The 13639-nt window shown below is 49.7% G+C and overlaps 7 protein-coding genes across 7 annotated transcripts; 3 read left to right on the forward strand and 4 right to left on the reverse strand.

The window, feature by feature from the left end:
• Nucleotides 1-482: 482 nt before the first annotated feature.
• PHATRDRAFT_30019 (predicted protein) lies at nucleotides 483-1640 on the forward strand (the record flags this gene model as incomplete). Its single annotated transcript, XM_002183534.1, has 2 exons — nucleotides 483-1329; nucleotides 1480-1640. Coding segments are annotated over exons 1-2 (897 nt in total), but the record flags the coding sequence as incomplete, so codon positions are not given.
• A 1100-nt stretch (nucleotides 1641-2740) lies between these two features.
• PHATRDRAFT_48976 (predicted protein) lies at nucleotides 2741-3816 on the reverse strand (the record flags this gene model as incomplete). Its single annotated transcript, XM_002183660.1, has 1 exon — nucleotides 2741-3816. The coding sequence occupies exon 1, from the start codon at nucleotides 3692-3694 to the stop codon at nucleotides 2741-2743; it is 954 nt and encodes a 317-aa protein (XP_002183696.1). The 5' UTR covers nucleotides 3695-3816.
• Nucleotides 3817-4432: 616 nt separating this feature from the next.
• On the forward strand, nucleotides 4433-5737 carry PHATRDRAFT_48977 (predicted protein). Its single transcript, XM_002183535.1, has one exon. It carries the CDS (start codon nucleotides 4498-4500, stop codon nucleotides 5560-5562), a length of 1065 nt encoding a protein of 354 aa, XP_002183571.1. The 5' UTR covers nucleotides 4433-4497; the 3' UTR covers nucleotides 5563-5737.
• Nucleotides 5738-5781: 44 nt separating this feature from the next.
• Nucleotides 5782-7120, reverse strand: PHATRDRAFT_22896 (predicted protein; the record flags this gene model as incomplete). Its single annotated transcript, XM_002183661.1, has 2 exons — nucleotides 6861-7120; nucleotides 5782-6681 (listed from the first exon to the last, which is right to left on the reverse strand). The coding sequence occupies exons 1-2, from the start codon at nucleotides 7008-7010 to the stop codon at nucleotides 5782-5784; spliced, it is 1050 nt and encodes a 349-aa protein (XP_002183697.1). The 5' UTR covers nucleotides 7011-7120.
• A 496-nt stretch (nucleotides 7121-7616) lies between these two features.
• On the forward strand, nucleotides 7617-8721 carry PHATRDRAFT_48979 (predicted protein; the record flags this gene model as incomplete). The annotated part of the gene is made up of 1 exon (XM_002183536.1): nucleotides 7617-8721. Exon 1 carries the CDS (start codon nucleotides 7708-7710, stop codon nucleotides 8719-8721), a length of 1014 nt encoding a protein of 337 aa, XP_002183572.1. The 5' UTR covers nucleotides 7617-7707.
• A 171-nt stretch (nucleotides 8722-8892) lies between these two features.
• Nucleotides 8893-10805, reverse strand: PHATRDRAFT_54971 (lipoprotein, type 6). The gene is made up of 2 exons (XM_002183662.1): nucleotides 10575-10805; nucleotides 8893-10468 (listed from the first exon to the last, which is right to left on the reverse strand). Exons 1-2 carry the CDS (start codon nucleotides 10713-10715, stop codon nucleotides 9029-9031), a joined length of 1581 nt encoding a protein of 526 aa, XP_002183698.1. The 5' UTR covers nucleotides 10716-10805; the 3' UTR covers nucleotides 8893-9028.
• Nucleotides 10806-11401: 596 nt separating this feature from the next.
• On the reverse strand, nucleotides 11402-13488 carry PHATRDRAFT_48981 (predicted protein). The gene has a single exon (XM_002183663.1). It carries the CDS (start codon nucleotides 13449-13451, stop codon nucleotides 11532-11534), a length of 1920 nt encoding a protein of 639 aa, XP_002183699.1. The 5' UTR covers nucleotides 13452-13488; the 3' UTR covers nucleotides 11402-11531.
• Between the last annotated feature and the right edge of the window lie 151 nt (nucleotides 13489-13639).

A 13639-nucleotide genomic window follows, 5' to 3' on the forward strand; every position in this document is an offset into this window, starting at 1 on the left:
TTGAGAGCAATGAAATACTTCCGCACTTTTTCAACAATCTGAGGTCAATCGAGATTACTGTCAATTAGCGTGGGAAAGATTGTTTGCGGGTTGCCCTTTGAGGCTACAAGATCTGTTTGCCGATCCAACTTTTCGGAAGGGGCCGATAGTTTATCGCGTGGAGAAGCTTAGCACGAAATTATTTTATGTCATGACTTTCGACGCGCTCGATATTTCGGAATGATGCAGGCGGGATGCGTTGCCATACAAAAGAACGACGATATTCTGTCGTGCTGTCAAATTCAAAATGGGGGTTAGGGCTAGAACATGTCATTATTTCCTTCACAGTTATTTGAAAGTAAAACTCATCGATTTGTTGTCTGTACTGCGACCAAATTCTCGTCCTGCACCATTGACTGAGCGTTTGTTTTCAGATTGTCGCTGGCAAAAATACCACTAGTCTGGATTGTGGTGCTTTCTTGATGATTCCGTTCCATGGTTCCTGGACTCCTGGACTCCTTGAATTATTGACTCTGTTTTCTACAGCGCAGAAGAAAGCAAGCAAGGCTCAGTATTTCCATTATTAGCGTCTGTCGCGTGTGGTCTGGCTTACAATGAAGTTAGATCCTACTGTTTTGCGTACCATGAGCAAAGAGGACTTTCGAGTTCTCGAAGCTGTAGAAAAGGGCATGAAAGATCATGCTTTGGTGCCATTGCCACTTACAACTTCCATTGCCAATCTGCGACACGGAGGGGCCCACAAAATAGTTTCCAGTCTATTACGTGATAAGCTATTGAGTCATGAGCGAACAAAGAACGGATACGATGGATACCGTGTTACGAATGCTGGATACGATATTTTGGCGCTCCAGAATCTCAAAGCTAGGAAAATTGTCGCTGCTCTCGGTCAGCGGATCGGCACCGGAAAAGAAAGCGACGTCTATCTTGCGGTCGATCTTTCGGGTCAACAAATTGTGTTGAAATTTCACCGATTGGGTCGAACGTCTTTTAGAAACGTCAAGAAGAAGCGGGACTATTTTGGAAACGCTGCACAACAAGCGCATTCCTGGCTGTTTCTTAGCACACTTTCGGCTTTGAAAGAGTTCGCTTTTATGAAAGCACTTTACGATGTTCATTACTCTACACCGGTACCGATTGCACACAATCGACATATTGTCGCCATGGGCCTTGTCCGTGGCGTCCCTCTATATCAAGTTTTTCCAAAACAGCTTTCTGCGGAGCAGGCGGCCGACATTTATGAGCAGGCGATTGCTTTGGCGGCTCGGTTAGCTAAACACGGGCTCGTCCATTGTGACTTGAATGAATTTAACCTACTGGTTGATTTATCCGGTATACAGTCACTCGCTACATCAGGTGATGATCCTTACATAAGACACTCGGGTATGTCTGTCGCTGGAGAAAAGTCGGTAGGTGCCCTTTCCAAGCCTGCGTGGGAACAGTCACTGGAGGAGGGCGATAAGATTGCTGAAGTTTTGCCAGAACCGATCGCCCGTCTGGATAATGGCGATCCGAAACCGGTTGTGACGTTAATTGACTTTCCTCAAATGATTTCTACGAAGCATCCGAATGCTCAGGAGTTGTATGAGCGAGACTTGGCATGCCTGCGAAGATTTTTTGAACTGAAAATTCAGTGCACTATACCATATGACGTCGGGACGGAAGTTGTGTGGGAAAGAGTGAAGCAGCTTTCGTTTGATACTGCTGATGAGCTTGATGCTTCAATTCGCTTGGATGTAGAATTGAAGGCAAGTGGATCGGGCGACATATTGAATCGTGAATTGGAGCTTTATTATTTCAACACAGGGTCAATGGAAATATCCGCGGCTCTTCAAGAGGTCTCGGATGAAGGTGAGGATAATAGCGTTTGGGAAGAGTCGTCTGGTCGTCGATACTCAGGTGAGCTTGTACTCGACATTCCGGAAGCCGCTACGGATACTGCTGCTATCGGAGGAAGTGACGATTATGACGGACAAGAAGAATATTCCATGTACACCGCAAGCCAATCGGTTGAGTGTTCATCCCATCAAAATCAGTCACGGGAAGAGCTTGAAGAAATCGCTAGAGTACGTGTACGAAGGCAGCTCGATGAGCAGAGACGCCGATCTAGGACACGGGGTGCGTTTCGAAAGCGCAACAGCAACAAAACTTACGTGAAAGGGAAACGTATTGTATCGGAAACAATTTAACATTCCTAGCAACCTTTTATTTTCTTCAAGGAGTCGGTTTTATATTAGTATTTTGTAAGACCTTTAGATGTGAACGCCTGTATAACACGCCATTAGACGGGTCGGGCAGGAAATTTTGCTGTACGACATAGTTGTTGTATTGGTACTCGAAATTGTTAAGGATGTGTGACTGATTTACTGTTAGTCGGTGCCAAGTACTGCATTACGGCTATAAGTACGATAAAGGAAAGTCCGCTCAAACCGGACGTACAAACATATTTTTTGGTCAGCATGCTTGCAATCAGGGTGTAATCCAGTTCATCCCTTTGTCAACAGCAAGACTATGAGTTTTCATTCATGTTGATACATGCTTCACTTTCAAGTAGCAATTTTCGAGTCATTTCATTCTCTTCATTTACACTTAACATAATTTAAAATGACTTCCAGCGGCAACAGCCCCAGCAAAAGCGATGCAAAACCTACTAGCCTCTCTAGCAAGAGAGATTTGTCAGCCAGCCTGCTTTTCGTTCATCGCCTCCAAAAGTTGGCAGACTTTTGCTTTTTTATTGTCCGCTTTATGCTGATGAGAGGTTTGTTTTGTCGGCATGCTTTGCCATGCTGCAAGCATCGGCTACGTCCAGTTCTTGAATTTGCATAATCCCTGCAATCTGCGAATCTATATCCGACAATGCCTCGTGGGAAGGTACTTGAGTAGAGCCTGATGAGTCTGCTTGCCTAGCCAGTTCCATTGGTGACACATGCTCACAAATAGTGCAGTAAATATTGATGCTTGTATTGCCAACTTGCAAGAAGGTGAAGCAACAAGGACACTTGACCAGGACAGCCTTGCCTGTAGAAATGTCCTTGTATGTTTGATGTATTCCTTTTACTCGAAGCTTTTGGCCGTTGCTGAGAGTGGAGGCAAGATCCTGTAATAAGTCATTCCGTTGCTCCATTCCCTTGCTTTTTAAAGTTTCGTTGATACTCGACATGGGATGCATCACGCGAGTTTGAATTCGCTCGTTTCGGTCCGATACAGAGGAATCTGGCACAGTTGCTAGCATTCGGTTCGCTTGGTTCGACTGAACCAGCTGTTTCCGCTGGATTACATTGTAGTTAAATCCTTGGATCTGAACAGCGTCTTGGTCGCGTGGAAGGCGAGGGGCTACGCCATTTCCGTCTTCTGCTAAGGTATGCGCAACTTCCTGATAGGCTCCATATAAATTGTAAGGTCTGTCCGAGTTTTCAGGCGGAAATTTTGAATTTGTTGCGACTATTTCTTGGTGCTCTTCTTCGATCTGCCGCATAATCGCGAGCTGTTCCTCAATGAGATCCCGATCAACGGCTCTTTCTCCCACATGGCTCAGATGTTCGGCCGTGGATTGGGAAAGGTCACATGCAGAAACCAAGCTGGAAGAAGCAGTTGAGTTCGTATTCACAGTTCGGGAGGAATTAAACATCCGGCACGGTACCAATGCCAAATGACGGGTGCGATCTTGGCAGTCTTTTTCAATAGAATCTAAATTCATGGTGTTATAGTGGCCTTCATTAAGATGCGATAGAGGAACGTTCTTGCTCCCAAAAATGAAAAGCTGTCCAATAGTACGGTTATGGGTGGAAATATACGCCCAAAGATGAAGGGACGTGAAACCAACTACCACAAAATATCAGACAGAACATTTCGATCTGCTGTTTCTGATGTCAAACTTCTAAATCAACTTTGGTTTATGCCCCACATGATTGAAGACATCTTTGAGGATTGCAGCAAAAGATGGGGATCAACAACAAATGTAATAAGCGGGCATATATATAAGTTAGCAGTCAAGACTAGAAATAGATTCAAATTGAGTTCAAAAATCTCTACCATAAGTCTTAAGGAAGAGGGGTTCTCGCAGCTAAGCTTCTGATATATTATTCACTTGGTCGACTTACCCGACACCGTAATAGGGTCGATGAGTGAGAGTGCTATGTGTTACGATTCTCATGCAACTCCGAACTATTCAGATTTAATCTGAAGCAAGTGTTTTTACAGTCAGCGATACTAGCAAATAAAAAGGTCATAGCGTCGTAGGTCATTGATTGTGAATCATGGAATGGTTCTGATACCCGAAGGCTCTTGGAATTGGGTCGTTTCGATTAGTCTCGACAGGGGATACCAGAAATTATAGCGGGGTCAGGAATAGCACAACAGCCAGAAGTGATGATGGGTAAATGCAAATTTTGCTTTACGAACAAAGCAAGAGCCGCGCCAATGCATTTTCCGGATATTTATCTTAACGAATGAAAGGGGCAAAACTTGTCACCATTTGTCTACTAAACTGAAGATAGGGAAATGATTGCCATTATCGCTGCGGGTCTATTGGCTCTTCCAGCGCTGCTGGTCCAAGTAGCCACGGCTCTGATTGTGGCGTTTCTGTCGGTACCAGCCTTGTGCATTCTCTTGTTCCGCAAGCCCCGTCATCTACGCCCTAACCTCGGCGACCCGGATGGCGATGCTCACGTTATCATTACAGGTGGTAGCAGCGGGATTGGTCTTTCGATTGCGAGAGAATGTGTGCGGCGGGGAGTGCGTCGTGTGACGATACTTGCAAGAACCGTTTCCAAACTAGAAACCGCCAAAAAAGAACTCGAGGAATTGAATGCTCAAAGTAAAAAAACCAAACAGATCAAGGCCGTGTCGGTTGATGTTACGGATTACAAAGCACTGGAGAAGACGGCGCTGGAACTGCTGGGGAAAACCCCTAGCCACTCCACTTATCTTTTTTGCTGTGCGGGAGAAACCGAACCCGCGTATTTTGATGACATCCCACCAGATGTTTTTGCCCGCATCACGCAGACGAACCAATTAGGTTCCATTTACACCACAAAAGCATTTCTACCACATATGAAAGCAGGAACAATATGTTTCTGTAGTAGCATTTGCGGGCAGATTGGTATTTTTGGGTATTCTGCCTATTCGCCGACCAAATTTGCACTCCGTGGATTTGCCGAGTGTCTGCACGTCGAATTGTGTAACAGCCCCGTCAACGTCCAGATCGCCTATCCACCCGATACCGATACGCCGGGATTTGAAAAGGAAAACGTTGCTAAACCGAAGGAGACTCAGTTGATTTCAGAGCAAGGCGGCTTGTCGAAACCCGACGATATAGCGCGAGTCATGGTAACGGAGGCTTTTCGTCCTAATCCCCGCTTCAACGTGTACTTTACCTTTGACGCCTGGATGCTGAGCTCGTTGACGGCTGGATTTTCGCCCATAGCTACTATGCAAGACGGAGTGAGCCAGGTGGCGGGCATGGCGCTATTTCGCTTCGTCAGTTTGTTTTATTTGCACGATTGGTGGCGTATCGTTCGGAAGTTTCAAGAAGAACGTGACGCGGAAATGAGCAAGACCAAATAGGTGGACGATACCAGGTTACAGAACTCTCTTGTTCAGGTATGTACTGTCCTTCGGCGTCTTCCACCTATTTTCGACGGTCCTGCTCGAGAGCCGAAGCAATGTCTTGCCCGTTGGAGCTCAGGTTGTCGGTCATCAGCTACAGCTACGGTTTGACTAGGTCCATTCTGCATATGTTTCATTAGTAGTACCACTAGTATTGACGATTGCGCGTTGGCGCCTTTACTCGTCCATATCCACCGGATCGACCAATAGTTCCGAAAAGGTCTTGAGTTTTTCCACACCCCGAACCTCGTAGTCCAGCAAGGGCATGAGGACGACGTGAAAGTCGTCCCCATACAGATCAAAGCACTGTCCAATGTACTTGTCCTGCATCCGTTTGCGTGCCAAAAGTTTGGAGCAGATCTCCCGAGCTTCCTTGGGTAAAGTGGCGCCGTTTGCTTCGTACCACGCCGACAGTTCTTCCGCATCTTTTTCCGGAAACAAAACTTGGTTGACCACAATGTTGTGCGAATCAATGCCGTACTTGGACAATTCCTGGACTAGACGTTCCGTTTCGTAGATGGACAAGAATTCCGGAATGCAGACGCAGACAAAGGTCGTTTTCGTGGGATCTTGAAAAGCCTGGTTAACCTTGTTGATGACGGCACGGGTTTCTTCCAATTTTCCGAGCAGTTGTTCTTGGGCCGCGGCGGGGTTATTGCCTCCACTCATGAGTGCCGTTGCCTGCCCAATGAGTCCACCGAAGCGGTCTTTAAGCTCCCATACTTTGGCAAAAGCCTTTTCGAGAATGGTTGGGAAGGACAAGAGCCGGAGTGTGTGTCCGGTGGGCGCCGTATCAAAGACCACCACGTCAAAGTCGAGCTGCTGCACCTGCTTCATGAGCTCGCTGAAACTCATGGCTTCGTCAATGCCGGGAATGGAATTCTGCAAATCGTTGAACATTTGTCCGAAGACGTCGTTGTCGTCGGTTGCTTCGATTTCCGACTCGGCTTCCTGCGAGGCGTCAATCTCCATGGCGCAGAGATTGTCAAACCCGTGAATCGGCGTGGGCTCGCGTCCAATTTTCTGACAAAATGCGTCGGAGAGATTGTGTGCGGGGTCGGTGGAAACCAACAGGACCTGTTCGTAGTTGTATCAGTAGCAGTCGAGGAATGAATGAGTGGATGGATGGACCGCATTTGTCAAAACGACGGTGAGTTGCGTGAAAAAGGTACAGGCACGAGGTACGCTGGGGCTCTCACGAAATGAACTGTAGAACTCTACCCGCATCCAACAATATCGCGGACAGGTAAACGTACCTTGGTACGCGATTTGGCGAGCTGAACGCCGAGACAACAGGAGGTCGTTGTTTTGCCGACACCTCCTTTGCCACCGACAAAGACCCATTGCAAAGTGGTCTGGTCAATAATATTCTTGAGCGAAGGATCGGGAAGGTCCAGGTCGTCCATGGTATTCAAAGGATGCTAACTGCAAGTACAGGGATATGTGTGTGTTTGTAAGTTGCCTTGTTTCTATGAAAAGATGCGAGAGATCGAGGAAAGTACAAAACTAGAAGGGTGCGACTCTCTCGATAGGGCGTTTCTAACGGTATGTTGTCTCTACGGGCTTTCGGATGCGCGGATCTCCGGTCTGCTTCGATGGGTCGACGACGAAGGGCTTGATGGCGAGAAACGAACCGTCCGTGTAAGGTAACCGCTCTAGCTAGCTAACCGATCGAACAACGGCCGTCATGGATCGTACGCACCACGTCCGTTCCCGATAGGTTTGGGGTTGGCGCGGTCGTTGGCGTTCGCGCCTGCGACACCAACGGAATCCAGCCAACGGTGTTCCCAGACCAAACCGACCCGGAAACACTCTCCAAACACAAACACATTTCCACGTGGACTTGCTCAGGAGAGGGACAGACGGAGTGCGGAAGGTGCGAAGGTTCCCGTTACCGGTAAACCCTTTCCAGGGTTTCCTGTTGGCCCGCAAATATCCTTGGCGACGATTAACAGTAGAAGCATATTTCATTATATACTGGAAACTTCACAAAACCGATTTCCCTCGGTCGATTGTTCCACTTTACGGCCGACTGTTGAAGCTGTTGGGTCCTCATCTAAAGAAAGAGAGAGAGAGAGGTTTAGCTGTTCCTTTTCGCGCGCCATGAGAATACCACGTGGAGGCCCGAACGTTTGGTTCGGTGTCTCGTGGGCGTGTTCATTCTTGGCGTTCGGTGCCGCTCACTCCAGGACGTCATCCTTGTCCGTCAATCTTCCTCTACGACTCGCGCGCGGCGGTGCCCTCAAAACCACCACTAGTACCGCTAATTCGAAAGACGATGTGTCGGCCTACCGCACACGGCAACAACTGTACTTGCAATCCCGCTCTCTCTTGCTGCGGCAAGCCTTGATTGGACGCGGACTCGATGCACTCGATCACGATGCCGGCGGCGGAGACGAAGGCGGTGCCAAGAAACGTGCCAAACCAGTGGATTGGGACTGCGCCGTAGCAACCGAAGCCCATCCGAAATCCTGCCTGTACAGTTTCGACGCCGAAACGGGGGCCAAGGTCCTCGCTCCGTTGGATACGACACACTGGATCACGTTGGCCGCGCTCAATCGCTTGCGACGTACCGATCCAACGAAAGTGGAACCGCTATGGCATTCGCAATACAATATACTCTCCACCTGGTGGCATCCGTCGCACGTCTTTAGTCTCTATACCTACCTAACACCCCTGGGTGCCTTCGTTTCCTTCCTACTCGACTCGCCGCTCCTACTGGCCTCCACTTTGCTTGGATTCGTTCTCCTATCGGCACTCGTTACTTTGCCGGTATGGGAACATCTGGCGCAAATCATTGTCACGCATCCCGTCATTTGGCAACAGTGGCCGTCGTGGGGACGATTCGTACACGCAGCCTTGCCTTTGAAACTACTCTTGGGACAAATGGCCTGGAAGGCCGTCGCACAAGTGTTCGGGAGGTTATACGGACGCGTTCGCACCCATTTGATCGATTGGGAATGTCAGATACTGGAAACTTGCATCCCCGTTACGATTCTCGAAGACGCGGAGGATGAGGATGACGAAGAATACGCTAGCATCAACGTACAGTTGTTCGATGACGATGAATTCGACTATGGCGACGGAGAAGAAAGTGACGAATTCGACGATCAATAGTTCGGAATGTGCTTTGGTTGGAGTGCACTTTTGGTACGAAAGGTGTCCGCAACCCGATCCTAGCGAGTCTTGCACCGTTGGAATCGACAGACCGTGGCGCTGATTGGCATACTCAGGTATATCTAGCGTGCAGGGATGTACCGCTTAGCCGATTCAAACCACATACGAAATGCGCAATCATACTTCTTCTTTAATTAAACTACGGTCATGATGAGAAAAACATATCAGCTCAATAGCCTTTCAGTGCGTTTGTTTGTAAGAGGGTCCGTTCACCACCACTATAAAAGGTGGACTTTGGTTGCCATTTTTACGAGGCCTCCTGGGACGCTGCAGGCTTTTGGCCCCACGACGAGTTGATCGAGGTGGCGGCCGCACCGACTCCGAGCGGGACAAAATCATCCTTCGACAGCGAAAAGGCACCCTGGGGGGCTTTCTTGTTGGCTTGCGGGGCGTCACCGTCCTCGGAACTCTGTCGTTGCTTGGCCACGGCTTTTTCGTTCGATTTACGAATCTCCGCCGCCGTCGGGACGCTACCACGCGGCTGCTGCTTGTACCACTCCTTCTTCTCGCGGAGTTCCTGGACCGACTTTGCGACCTGTTCACTCGAAGTGGGTGGATTCAAACTCAACAAACCAAACTGCTCAAACGTGTCAACCGAGAGGGTGAAGGGTCCGGAAGAGGTATCCTGGTTTTTGGTGGCGCGAGTGCGCTTCTTCTTGGCCTTGCCTTTGCCAAAATACTCTTCGTCGGCATCCTTTTTGCTGACCGGCTTGAGACCGGCAAACGGATCATCCTTCACTGCGACCACATCCTTGTTCTCGCTAGCGGTCTTGGCCTCGTCACCGGGCTTGGACAAGTACGTGCGTTCCAAAAAGTTCGCCAGAAATTCGCAGAGAGCCTGCTCTTCCTCGTAGGGAATCTTTTTGGCTTCCTCTTCTTCGACCTTGGCGAGGTAGGCCGCCTTTTCGGCGTCGCGGGCCTCCTTTTCCTCTTCGTACTGGATCTTCTTTTGCGCACGGATCGCTCGCTGAAAGTTGTAAAACTTGTTGTTGAGTAAACGGTAGGCATCACGCAAGGCATCCTTCTCCTTGAGTTTCTCGCCAATCTTCAGCTTGTACTCGTCGCGCTCCTTGATGAGTCCCTGAACGGCGTCCCGTTTGGTGGAGTCCGTTTCGTTGAGGGCCTTAATTTTGGTCATGACTTGGTCGATGTCCTTGGAGACTTCATCGATCTCCTTGTCTTTGGCGGTGATTTGCTGTCCGATGGACTTGCGTTCTTCCTTAACACCGTCGAGGGCGCCGTCCTTACTCTTGAGTGCGGCCACGTGCTTTTTGGAGGCACGCAAGGCGTCCATTTCCTTGATGATTTTCTTTTCCTCGTTCAAGGACATGGAGGTAGTTTCCTGTTGGCGCATAAGTTTGGCAATCTCGGCTTCAATTTCTTCCACGGAATTGAATTTAACCTGACTGCGCGTGTCCTTCTTATCCTTGATGAGCTTGTCGGTTTGCGATTTGGCCTGATCGAGTTGGGCCCGGAGGGCCTTTTTCTGATCAATGAGGGCTCCCTTTTGTGTTTTCAACGCCTGCATTTCGGTACGGAGTTCCTGGATTTCGCTCTTTTGCTGGGGATCGGAAAATGTCGCGTCGATCCGCTCCTGAATCTTGCGGCGCTCTTCTTTCAACGCTTCCACGGCGTCGGTGAGCTCCTGCACGGCCTTTTCGTGGCCCTCCTTGTCGGGACGCTCTTCCTGTGGTTGATTGGTTGGTTTGCAAAGGAGGACAAATGCACAAGTCCGCCGGGTAAGAAACGGGGTGACGAGAGAGCAATCCCAAATACGCAAGTCCTCGACGTACCTTGGGAATGGGTTTACTGAGATCGTACAACTCCTCAATCGGTTTTTCGTTCTTGTTGCGCTCGAACTTTTTCTTAGCGACCGCTTCGCCGCCTTCCGGAGCCTCCGGCGTGACAACGGGAGTTTCTTCAACCGCCGACATGGTGAAGAGAAGGGAAATAAGAGAGGCACCAACAAACAAACACACCAGCTGTGTATGCCAATCGAGAGACACTTCCCGCACGTTGCCAAGATTGGATGTGTGGAAGGCGACGCACAACGCTGGGAGAGCTGGAAAAACGGCACGAGCGGCGTTGCGCGAGACACCAACGTGCGCCCAAGGGTTGGGGCTGGTCACCACCACCACGGACGGTTTGGCACGGTACGCGGTACAGGGAGAGACCTCTCGTGTGATTTGGTCCGTACGGTGTGCCACTGGATTGCGCACACGACGCGCGGTGGGCGCATTGCGAATGCAAAAAGGCGTGGGCAGAAAACGTTCGCTATGCAGCAATGTCTGTCTGCCACGGACCAACGACGCTTGCACGTGCGGACGACCACGAACGGCTCCGAAGAATGGACGTCGTCTGCCAGGTGCCAGTCAAAAAGATGGAACACGCCAAAACACAGTCGTGTCAGCCCGTTTTGGCATTTTATAGTTAGCTCTACGAATATAGTACGAATCTTTCTCAAATTTAGCGTTACTGTTCCATTGGACCTCCCAACCGGCTTCTTTGGAGATTCGCCGAGAAAGAGGGTTAGATACCCAAGTTTTTTGATTAGTGTATGTTCGTGTTGACATATCCAGCTCCTACCGTAAAAATATAAAGCAAATAGGACAAAACCAGCGAGACAAAAAATGCTAGCTAGATCTCCAGATTCTGCCGCCACAGTGCTTTAGCTGACATGAGTCATACTTACTGATAGACGCAAAATAGACTACTCTTATTCTTGCGACATGCAAAGCGAAGAAATGCAACTAGCGAGTGGTTCGCTTCGAGCGCCGGCTTGTGGCCCGTCGCGAAGCACGAGTACCGGTAGTGGAACCTATATCATTGGCTTGGGCTCTGGTACGATTCCGAGATGGACGTGCTGTCGAAGAGGCTACCGAGGCGTAGTCGATACCGACAGGATCGTCCTGCTTCTCCTTCTCGTGGTCGCGAGCTCGCGTGCGGCGCCCACTACCGGGCCGAGTCGATGATGCCACGGAAGTTTCTTCGTTCGTTCTAGTTGCCGGTTTTTTCGTTGGGGTCACCGTCTTTTCGCCAGCGGTGGTATGTTCCATTCGGGCGACTAGGTCGGCCTTCAAACCATCCTTCGACAACCCACGATATCCAAGCTCCGCCCTCAATTCAGCAACAGTCTTCTTGGACCAGTCAATACGAACGTCCCCATTGCCTTCATCGATCCCTTCATCCTGACCGGCGGACTCGCTGGATGCAACCGAGACTCCATCAACTTCCTCATCGCCGTGTGTCAGTCGAGCTACTAGCTCTACTTTTCGACCATTGGTTGACAGGTTGCGACGAGATAATTCTCGTCGAAGATCAGCGACCGTTTTTTGGGACCAGTCGATGACTGCCTCTCCGTCTGTGTCTTCGAGTTCTGACGGTACGGCTTCTTCGGGTGTTCCGTCAACTGCTTCTTCGTCTTCGTCCTCAGCACTCTTTGCGGCGGATATTCGATCTACGAGCTCCACCTTTTTACCCCTTGTGGATAGTCCAAGACTCTCCAATTCCTGTTTTAGTTGGATGACTGTCCTGGACGACCAGTTCACTTGTTCCGTTGGAACCTTGGTATCCCCTTCTGATGACTCATCATTCGATGTCTCTTCGTCCAAACGTTCGTGGTTTGAAGTCGTATCACTTTCGGCTTTGATCGTCTCTTCCTGTACTCCTTCGTCCTTCTTTCCAACACTAGTTGTTTCGGTCAAGCGATCAATGAGCTCCGCTTTTTTGCCCCGTGTTGACAATCCACGACTCTCTAGTTCTTGTTTCAGCTGAATGACAGTCTTGGACGACCAGTCCACCTGATCGTCAAGCACCTTTGCAACGACGGAAGCCACTGATTCGCTATCACTCTCCTGGCGATCAGACTCTAACAGCGTGTTTCTCTGTAACCGTCCACTCCGTAGCAAAGATTGAGACTGCCGAACTGTGTCAATGTCCGGGGTACCCGTTTGGTGTGTATCGTGCAAAAGAAAGCCAGCTTCTTTGTCGTCTGGTGTCGCTGGCAAGCTGCCAGCGGATCGTCGGGCTTTCCTGCTGTCGACAATCTCTTCCGCTCTATCAGAACGGGATAAGTTATCCGCGACTTCTTCTTCTTGCTCGATTTCGCCTCGATCCGGCGCATACATACCTGGTTCCGTCGATGAGTCCTCATTCGGGTCATAAATAACAATTCGTCCAGATTTCTTTCCCGATGAAAGCGGTGTGCGTCTTGCAGGAGTTTGGGACGAGCGCTCCCGCACCGGTGTCCCTGCAGAGGTACTTTCTGGTGTTCGATCGACTACAAGGCGATCGGGCTCAGTAGCCGCAAGGGCCGTCGCTGATTCAATGCTCAAACTACTTTGAGAGCCTTGATCTGCCACTGCCATCGTAGAATCCAAGCGGCCGAGTACCGGACGTCGTGGCGTGGAAAGTATCTCCGAGTCTGACGGTCGCTTGTGCGTACCAGCATCAACGAGTGGACCCTGTTCATCTTCTGACGGGACGTGGTCGACTGCGGCTTGCTCTGTCACTTCAGAGATGGTGTTTGCAGGTGTGCTGGCATTCCGTGGCATCGCAGTCGGTCGGTCCGTCGCCTTCTGCAACTCTTTCGCGGACGAAACATCGGACCTTGACTCGATGTCACTGCCCATTTCAAAACCGATCTGAGAGTGATGTCCATACTCTAGCATGGACTTTTGAGAATGCGTTTCTTTCTGGGAGTTTTCAGGATGCGAAGAGATTGAAAAATCGTTTGCGTGGGAATGGTTTGCCTCATCCATTTCCGACATTATCCGACCGGTATTCTCTTTTACTTGAGAGGGTGCATCGAACTGGCTCATATTGGATCTGTTCGGACTGTCAGTCTGGCGGTGAATCG

This window comes from Phaeodactylum tricornutum, chromosome 20, assembly GCF_000150955.2.
Source record: "Phaeodactylum tricornutum CCAP 1055/1 chromosome 20, whole genome shotgun sequence".
In the NCBI taxonomy this organism is placed as follows: domain Eukaryota; phylum Bacillariophyta; class Bacillariophyceae; order Surirellales; family Neidiaceae; genus Phaeodactylum; species Phaeodactylum tricornutum.